Source organism: Elephantulus edwardii, unplaced genomic scaffold (assembly GCF_000299155.1).
Source record: "Elephantulus edwardii isolate Elephantulus edwardi_28Jun2011 unplaced genomic scaffold, EleEdw1.0 scaffold00161, whole genome shotgun sequence".
NCBI lineage: Eukaryota > Metazoa > Chordata > Mammalia > Macroscelidea > Macroscelididae > Elephantulus > Elephantulus edwardii.
The window spans coordinates 2482964-2492518 of NW_006399911.1; the positions used below are offsets into that span (position 1 = coordinate 2482964).

Consider the following 9555-nt stretch of genomic DNA (forward strand, 5'->3'; position numbering starts at 1 on the left):
CCCCGCCCACCCGTCCTCGGCCTTTCCGCCTCCTCACCAGCCCCCACCGCCCAGCCTTTGAGCAGCCAGCCGGGAAAGGACCACTGTCTGCTCTAGGCTACGCCCGGTTTGCGCTGTCGTGTTTGCCCTCCTGCGCTCCTCTGAGCTGTACCCAACCTCTAGACATGCCCAAACTCTTCACTGCGCCTCAGGGTGTCGATTAACGTGGATGATTGGCCGAGGAAAGGCTGTCCCCGAGGGTCCCAACTTCAGGCTTCTTTGTACCGTCAGCACAGGCTTCCCTGTCTCTGGGCCCCATCGGAGGTTAGCCCTTGTTTCCACTTCGCCCTCCCTGTTCCCAGACCACAACTGGGGAATCTGTGTTCCTAGCTCTCTTTTTGATTCTTTCTCCTTGACGGCTTCATTTGGCAGAAACCTTGGAAATGACACTTTGAACAACATTAATCTCCCCATCTTGCTCCTTATCTTCTTGTGACTGGCCTCTCCTAAAATGTCCCCCCAAAGGAAGCCGTGAGAGTTCTGGTGGCCTAATGGGTAGGAAAACCCAAAGGCATGTGGTTCGAATCCACCAGTTACTCTATAGGAGAAAGAAAGACAATCTCCTCCCGCGCAATTTACAGCCTCCGAAATTCTGGAGGCTAAACTATGAGTTCATTCCGACTGGAGGACAATGAGTGAGAGAAAGAGAGCAAGACTCCATTAAGTCCTAGAAGGAGAGGGATGGATAAAACATAAAATGCCTTCTTTCTCTCTCCATAGTCAAGAGACTTATCACAGCCCACGTAACTTAATTTTTTTGGTTTTCACCTTGCCTGTCCACAATAACCTTGCTAATATCCACTCCTTCTGGGGCCTAGGAGTTCCCTTCAGTGTCCTAGATCTCCGCATTCCCATTGCCAAAGCAATCAGCAGATCCCCACCTGCTGGCAACAACCTTACCTAAAATCCACAGGAGGTGGCATGCAAATCAGCCTGCCATGCCCAGATGTCCACAGGTGGTTGACACTTGCCATTTTTTTTCACATACACTTTAATTTTCCAGGCCAAGTAAGGCCATTCCCAGAATTACCTGCCTCCTACAACTTAGCTCTGGTACAAACACAATCACTCTTCCTGTTCTGCAAGCAACATCTGACATCTCTTACAGATACCTAATGATCATTAACAGCAAAATAACTTCCCAGAAGGGATAATGAGGGCAAAGAGCCCAAATGTGCTTCCTTGGTGGCCAGCACACACCTGTTTAAGTATTGATGGACTGTCTACTATCTATCTTCTCTATTAACAGACGAGTCATTGGAGGGCAGAGGCGGGCTCTGTAATCCTATTGTACCATCAGTATATTGCACAGTGCCAGGCACATAATATTCGCTTAATAAGTGTTTGTAGAATACGTAGGAGAGAAGGAAGTAGAGATAAGATCTGTAAGTTATAAAACTGAAATGCCATTTCCAAAAGAACATTTGGGGGTTCCCACAAGTAAGCATGTGCTGTGTAAGCCCTAAAGCAGTTATAAAACTGTCTAAATTTATGGCAATCTCGTGTGTCAGAGTGAGTCGAACTCCATAAAGTTTTCAGTTGATGTTTTCAAAATAGTACACCAGTATGCCCAACGCATCTCTGAATAGGTGCCAACTTTTTAATTTAATGCTACTAAACACAGTAGTTATTTGCACTACCTGGAGACTCCATGAGAATCGTCATTCACTAACTCACTGCCAGCTGAGTCAGTTACAACTCATAGGGACCCTCCATCAGGTTTCCCAGTCCATAAATATTCATGATTCACGGGGGAGACTTCCCATCTTTATTTCAAGGAACCAGTGGTGGACTTGAACTAATGGAGGCACGTGGCATTTTGGTTAACATCACAACACACTATAGATAATATGACCAGAGCCCCTTATGAGAACCTTGGGGTTGGTAATTTTCAGTCCAGACTGGCCGTCCAACATGTGAGGTCTCTGTGGCTAGAACAGTCCCCAGATCAAAACTTCAAAATCACCCCCAAGACTGGAAGGAAAATCTACATAGATTTGCTAATCCTGGCCAGGCTGGGGCTCACACCCTTTCTAGGTGTTCAGATTCTCTGTGTAAATACCTTAATTGTCACACTTAGTAAAACATATAATTTCTTCCTTAAAATAGTCTTATCAGTTATGATTTAGGACTAAACAAATTTAAGTTAAAAGACATTACATAACCCACCCAAGGTCATAGAACTGGCACAACAAGCTAGGAGTTATGCATTCCTGACTGTTGAAAAATTCATGCTTTTTCCACAGTCCTAGAGGAGTAAAGTAACAGAGAATGGCCAGCTTTGAAGATCGGTATCCTCAGTCAACCAGGTAGGCCAACTCGTGAAGGACGAAGAATCACTTTAGGAGTGTGAGGTACCTGCTGACGTCCACTCTGAGAGCGGAGGAGGCCCGGGTGAGGGCCGAGTTCTAGGATCCAACCTCCCCAGAGCCTTCTCCACTGCATCTTGAATACGGAGCGCTCTGACGCTCCAGCTGACGTTAGTTTCTGAATGACAGACGCTTCTGCTGCCTGGTGGCGGAGGAGGGATCCATCCTGCTACCGCCCCAGGCTCTGAGGACTGGAGCAATTCCAAAACCCGCCCCACACCCGCCCCACGCCCGCCCCTTAGCGACCTGCCGGCACCTAGGTGCGTGGGAAGGGGAGGGGCCGGGCTGCGGACTACAACTCCCACAATGCTCCGCGCTCCGGGCAGGAGGCCGCCTGCAGGTGCCCGCGGCTTCGGCCCCTTGGTCCGGAAGTGCCGCGGGTGCGACATGGAGCTGGCCGGGCCGGGCGGTGAGTACCGCGCGGGCTCGCGCCTGCCCGCCGCCCCGGCTCCCAGCTGACTCCAGCCCCTCCCCGACCGGGATCGCTGTGCCCTCTGCGGCTCAGTAGCGGGAAGATGGGAGGTTGATGGAGGAGTCGGGGTTGGGAGGGTGAGGTATGGTACTCCCGGGGTTTGGCTGCGGCGTGGGTTTAGAAGGGCTTCTAGAGAGGGCTCGGAGTCAGCCCACCGCGGAGTAGGGTGGCAGCGGGTCCCTCGGAGGTCCAGTGGGGTGGAGGCTGGTGTTCCGCGGAGGCGTCAGTTGCCAAACAGCATAGTTTGACGTTTGATGGGAGGAAAGCCTTGGGAAGGAGCGTACCGCGAGGGGAGGGTTCGAGTAAATGGCAATGGGAAGCACATAGCGAGGTGTTTTCTCCTTTGGAGAAACTTCAACGAGACAAGAGTAAATAAGCTTTGAGAAACAAGCTGTGTGGTGAAGTTTGGTGAGAGTTGAATTTAGGGGACAAGTTAATTAGAAGGTCAAGGCCCTTTTGGGGTGACTTTTGACTAAATTAAGGATTTTAATTGGTTAATTTTAAGTGAGGACTTTGGATTTGCTAATAGGAAAGGTTGGATCGGAGAGAGGCTAGGGCGAATAGGAGTTCTCACAATCTGTGCCCAAGGGTTGAATTTGGGGTGGGGGCAGAGGAAGTAGGACAACGGGAGAACTGGGGTGGGGTCAGGAGACAACAGCAGTTCAGAGGGTCCCTGGCCAAGAGAGAGCCAGCCCCTCATGGATTGTTTGTGCCTCTTCAGCTTGGTAGCACAGCGGGCAAGGTGGGTGCCATGGCCCTCATTGAAGGGGTGGGTGATGAGGTGACCGTCCTTTTTGCGGTGCTTGCCTGCCTCCTGGTCCTGGCCCTTGCCTGGGTCTCAACACACACCACCGAGAGGGCCGATCCACTGCCCCAGCCGTCAGGAACCCCAACTGCATCCCAGCCCAGCAAAGCCATGGCAGCCACCGACAGCATCAGAGGGGCGGCCCCTGGAGCTGAGGCCCCCAGTCTGAGACACCGAGGTCAGACTGCACAGCCAGAGCCTGGCACAGGGCTCCCTGCGACACCACCACCACCAGACACCCCACAGGAGCCCCTCATTCTTCGGTTGAAATTCCTCAATGATTCAGAGCAGGTTGCCAGAGCTTGGCCCCAGGACACCATTGGCTCACTAAAAAGGTAAGCTAGGCTTAGTGGATGAGAATCAGAACAAAGCATTAAAGAATGGGACTTGAAGGATCACAGACACAAGAGGGTCACCAGAGGCTCTCCCCTCATAGGTGAAGTAACTGAGGTCCTCAAATTACATGCTAATCCAGTCCTTGTCCCCTGATTGTAGCTGCCCCATTGAGACTGGAGGTGTAGTGAAGGCAGAGGGGAGGGATGGGAGCTTGTTCTGGGGCAGGGACTGGGAGTGGCTTAGACCTGCTCTCTTACCCAGGGCCCTCTCTCCTCAGGACCCAGTTTCCTGGCCGGGAACAGCAAGTTCGGCTCATCTACCAAGGGCAGCTTCTAGGAGACGATTCACAAACCCTGGGCAGCCTTCACCTCCCTCCCAACTGTGTTCTCCACTGCCACGTGTCCACACGAGTCGGTCCCTCACATCCTCCCTGCCCACCTGGGTCGGAGCCAGGCCCGTCTGGGCTGGAAATAGGCAGCCTACTGCTGCCCTTGCTGCTCCTGATGCTTCTACTGCTCTGGTACTGCCAGATACAATACCGTCCCTTCTTTCCCCTGACCGCCACACTGGGCCTCGCGGGCTTCACCCTCCTCCTCAGTCTCCTGGCCTTTGCTATGTACCGCCCGTAGTGCCTACACGGGCCCTTGGCAGTGTTGCCAGCCCCTCTGGACCTCGCTCACCAAAACATAGTGGGAACTGCTGCCTGCCCAGGCCCGCCTCTCCGGCTTGCTTTTTCCCGCTGTCCTGGAATCGAGGGCTCCAGGGGTCAGTGGAAGCCATTCCCTGTGACCTCCAATGCACAGAAGCCACTCCTGGAGCTGATGGCCCTCAATCCCCACTGACAGTAGACTCCCCAGGGTCAAACAGCTGCTGTCATTGCCTAGGCCTTGGGCAAAATCAGGCCACCCCTCTGGGTCCGTCTTAGTGCACTGCCTGAGGACTTATCCACCTCTAGTCCCTAATACTCCTTGGGCTGACCTGGGGACTCAAGGACTGGGAGCCTGGTGGAAGAGGGAGGTGAGAAGGGCACATGGTTGTTCCCTGGAAAACGTACAGATTAAAACAAACTGTTAAGTTTTCACTTTGTGTCTGAGTGTGTGGGGCCGATGGCAGTGGCTCAATCTGTCAGGAAGCCTTTGTCCACTGAGGGGAAAGGGAGCGGAAGGCACGGAGCGGCCCTGGCCCAACTCTGCACCTCCGAGGCGGGCACTGACTTTCCCCCGGCCCTGCCCTTCTCACACCTCCTGCTCCTGGCGCACAACTTCCGGGGGCGGGGCTCGAGGCGCGCAGGGCCCGACGGGAGCCACGTCTCTACGGTTTGAGGACCTGGCTGGGATTGGTGTCTGGGTCGGTGGTGCAGGGGCTGCTGGGAAGATGACGGACTCCGTGGACAGCCGATGAGGAGACCGCGGGAGGATCCCGGCTCCCGGGCCCCGAGAGCGACTGAGGGAGCGACCTGCGCGGGCCCTGGGGAGTCATGTAGGGGTGGTGCCTACTCGGGTGGGCCACGGGAGCGGGGCGGAATTCACGTTTACGACGGTGACGGCGGTATCCCGAGGCCCGGGTGGGTATAGGGGCCCAGACATCAGCGACTCCACGCCATTGCGAAGCTGGGCACTTGGGCTCCACAGGCGCCCTGCAAAGGTGGGCGCTGCATTCTCATTTCTCAGGTAAGGAGACTTGGGCAGAGAGACGAAGCCACTTGTCCAAGGTCACACACGGCTGGTAACTGGGAGCGCCGAGTGTGGCGTCCAGGGACGCCCGACTGCAACACCTGCGTCCCCCCGTTAGTGGCGCTGTCCTCCGCGGGAGGACATGGTGGTCGGGGGGCGTGACCACAGCCCACCTGGGTCCGATTCATGACCTCGGACACAACTCCTTTGTCTCTCTGGACCTTGGTCTCTTCATCTGTGAAATCGGGGAGGTGGTGCTATCCCTGCTGAGCGTAGAGGCTTGCGAGGGGATCTGAGTTAATGGCATTGCTTGAGCACACGGTGTTGTCTGTATCATGAGTAAGGGGAGGAGGAAAGGCAGGGAGGACGATGTAATCAACACAGCGATTAGGAGGCCATCTGGCCGCTGTTAACCTCATGCTCCTTTGAATGGTTGTGAGGTACGGAGTAGTAGGTCTTCCTGCCCTTTAGAGAAAGCCTCACCCCCTTTTCTGGGCCACCCCTCAGGGTCTCCATCTCCCAACTCCATGCTTCGAGTCCTGCTTTCTGCCCAGGCCTCCTCTGCTCGGCTGTCTGGCCTGCTGCTCCTCCAACCAGTACAGCCCTGCTGCCTAGGGTCCAGGAAGTGGCAGGACTGGTCCTCTGGAGAAGGTCCCCATGCAGGTCCTGTGCAGGGACTGCAGAAACTTCTGGAACAGGCAAAAAGTCCTGGGGAGCTGCTGCGCTGGCTGGGCCAGAACCCCACTAAGGTGCGCGCCCACCACTATCCTGTGGCGCTTCACCGTCTTGGCCAGCTCTTGGGGTCTCAGCCTCAGCCCCCTCCTGTGGAGCAAGTCACACTGCAGGACTTGAGTCAGCTCATCATCCGAAACTGCAGCTCCTTCGACATTCACACTATCCATGCGTGTCTGCATCTTGCAGGCTTACTTGGTGAGAAACTTGAGGAAGGGTAGGGGGACGTGGCAGGGTGTGTGGGACAGTGGCTAGAAAAGTAGAGAACAGTGTAGTAGTACCCAAGTTTAAGACACGGAATTAACCTTTTAGATTTTTGCCAAACTTGGGAAATACACACTGCCTACTGCTTCCCCTCCTGTCTCCATGGCCATCAGGCGTGAAAGAGTCTTTCCAGCAAGGAAGCAGCAGCAGCCACATTCCCTCCATAGTCTCTCTAGAAGCCACTGAAAGGTGTCATAATTGACGTAAGATCAGGACTTCCCTATAGACAGTTCTATGTTTCTGTGGTATTTTACATATTTTCCAGTGTTTTCATTTAAACTACATCAGAACTTCCAGATCAAGAAGTGAATGTGAGATAACCCTGTGATTAGAAAAGAGCAAAGCTGACCCATTCCCACAACTGCCTCCTCTGACCCTCTCCCTCAGGCTTTCCATCTGATGGGCCACTGGTGTGTGCCCTGGAGAAGGAGCGAAGGTTCCGCCTCCCCCTGAAGCCCCTTCCCCCTCTGCAGCCTGTTCTTCACAGTGGGCAGAGGTTGGAAGCTGTTCTGAGCTGCCCCCGTTTCGTGCGAGAGCCACGACAGCATCTGATACGCAGCCTGGCAGGTGCTGAACATGGTGGGGTTGTCAAAGACAAGTGGTTAGGAAGGGTGGAGGGCATTGTCGGTGCTGAACTGGAATGCAGTCAACGAAGTCTGATCCAAGGGTCTAGCATGATAGGCTCTTCTTCACAGAGGCAAGGCCAGAGGAACTAACTCCTCACGTAATGGTGCTCCTGGCCCAGCACCTGGCCCGCCACCGGTTGCGGGAGCCTCAGCTTCTGGAAGCCATTGCCCACTTCCTAGTTGTCCAGGAAGCCCAGCTTAACAGCAAGGTGGGTTGCCTCCCATCCTTCCCTCATTTTGATCACCATCAGGCCAGCCCCACCCTTCCCTGCCCATCCCCATCCTCCTTTGAGCCCTGTTTGCCTACAGCCACATACCCCTGCTAGACTGCTCTACTTCATGCTCTGGGGCTTCCATCTTTGCTCATGCCCTCTCCTGGCTTAACTCCCTGGCAGTATCATCATACTTAGTGCTTTCCAGTGTTTAAAAGCACTTTTACCACCACCTTGACTCCACTGATCCTCCGCCTCCCTTCAAATTCTCAGGGTCAGACTCATAGTGATGTCTGCTGATAAGTATCATTCAAGACAATGCTTATACTTTTTACTCCACACTCAGCCTGGGTGTTGGGCCAGAGGGATGGGTTTTACTTTCATAGCCACAGTATAAGCTTGAAGGCAAAGGATCTCTAAATTTTAGGTTATAAAAATACTAGGTAACTTCTGCAGTTTTGTAGTGAACTGCTCTTCTTTAACAGGTTGTACAGAAGCTGGTTCTGCCCTTTGGGCGTCTGAACTACTTGCCTCTGGATCAGCAATTTATGCCCTGTCTGGAGAGGATCTTGGCTCGTGAAGCAGGTGTAGCACCCCTGGCTACTGTCAATATCTTGATGTCACTGTGCCAGCTGCAATGCCTGCCCTTCCGAGCCCTGCACTTTGTCTTCTCACCAAGTTTCATCAACCACATCAGTGGTATGCAGACAAGGTGGCTGGCTGGCCCATGAGCTGTAACCAGGCGAGTTGGGGAAGGGTCAGCAGCTCCATGTGCTCAGCCCACTCTCCCATAGGTACACCTCACGCTCTGATTGTGCGTCGCTACCTCTCTCTAATCGACACAGCTGTGGAGCTGGAGCTCCCAGGATACCGGGGTCCCCGCCTTCCCCAGAAGCAGCAAGTGCCCATCTTCCCCCAGCCACTCACCACTGATCGTGCCCGCTGCAAGTACAGGTGGATGGGATAGCTGGGGTCGGGAGGGAACCAGCCCCAAAACCAAGTAAACCAATCTGAGGGACTGCCCTAGCAACCTTACCAAAGGAAGTCACGCACACAATCCAGATGGGCACAAGACAGTTAAGGGACCTGCCCAGGTTACAAAGCTGGACCAAGAGCCACAGCTCAGGGGACACCCTATGCTCGCCCGTGATCACTGTCCCTTTCACCTCAGTCACAAGGATATAGTAGCTGAGGGGCTGCGACAACTTTTGGGAGAGGAAAAGTACTGGCAGGACCTGACTGTGCCTCCAGGCTACTGCACAGGTAAGCACAGGTGCTGGGGCAGCAGAGCTGGTAGGCAACCTGAAACCCCACTAAGGGCTAGCGGCCCCTTGCCCTTTGCAGACTTCCTGCTGTGTGTAAGCAGTAATGGTGCTGTGCTTCCTGTGAGGACCCAGGACCCTTTCCTACCATACCCACCAAGATCCTGTCCTCAAGGCTGGGCTGCCTTGAACACCATCACCCGAGACCCTATTCAGAGGTAAGGGAAGCAGAGCTGGGGGGTTCCTGCCCTTGTGCTTTCACCACAACTGACATCAGCCTACGCCCCCTCCAGGGTGGTGCTCATGCTGCAGGAACGCTGGCATTTCTGCCGGGACGGGAGGGTCCTGCTCGGCTCTCGGGCCCTGAGAGAGCGGCACCTTGGCCTGATGGGTTACCAGCTCCTGCCGGTGAGACACTCCTGTCCTGGCTCAGCCCGGCCCGGCCCCTCCTGAGCCTTCAGGCCTCGCTGGTAATACTGCCTCTCTCCACAGCTGCCTTTTAAGGAATTGGAGTCACAGAGAGGCCTGCCCCAGTTGAAGAGCTACCTGAGGCAGAAGCTCCAGACTTTGGGCCTCCGCTGGGGACCTGAAGGGGGGTGAGGAAAGCACAGTGGGTCAGGGTGGTCTCCCCACTGGGAGACAGATGATTTGCACTTTGGTTCCCCTCTGTTTTGGTTCTCATTAAAGTCTCTCCTCCATCTCCCATCACTCATGACTTCTGAGACTGCCAGGGGTCTGGGGTCTCTACCTTTCTCATTGGTGCTC

At 54.5% G+C, this 9555-nt stretch overlaps 2 protein-coding genes across 4 annotated transcripts; both read left to right on the plus strand.

Moving 5' to 3' along the window:
- The first annotated feature begins 3605 nt into the window (after positions 1–3605).
- On the plus strand, positions 3606–4650 carry TMUB1 (transmembrane and ubiquitin-like domain containing 1). The gene is made up of 2 exons (XM_006895147.1): positions 3606–4020; positions 4299–4650. Exons 1-2 carry the CDS (start codon positions 3632–3634, stop codon positions 4648–4650), a joined length of 741 nt encoding a protein of 246 aa, XP_006895209.1. The 5' UTR covers positions 3606–3631.
- Positions 4651–5302: 652 nt separating this feature from the next.
- FASTK (Fas-activated serine/threonine kinase) lies at positions 5303–9485 on the plus strand. Of its 3 annotated transcripts, none has more exons than XM_006895148.1 (10): positions 5303–5500; positions 6202–6624; positions 7078–7257; positions 7386–7525; positions 8014–8227; positions 8323–8482; positions 8700–8791; positions 8873–9008; positions 9084–9198; positions 9283–9485. In XM_006895148.1, the coding sequence occupies exons 1-10, from the start codon at positions 5419–5421 to the stop codon at positions 9388–9390; spliced, it is 1650 nt and encodes a 549-aa protein (XP_006895210.1). In that variant the 5' UTR covers positions 5303–5418; the 3' UTR covers positions 9391–9485. The 3 variants fall into 3 exon arrangements, with proteins under 3 accessions (XP_006895210.1, XP_006895212.1, XP_006895211.1); XM_006895149.1 differs by having other exon boundaries at positions 5419–5500; positions 7078–7176; positions 9283–9390; XM_006895150.1 differs by lacking the exon at positions 6202–6624 and having other exon boundaries at positions 5360–5500.
- The last annotated feature ends 70 nt before the right edge of the window (positions 9486–9555 follow it).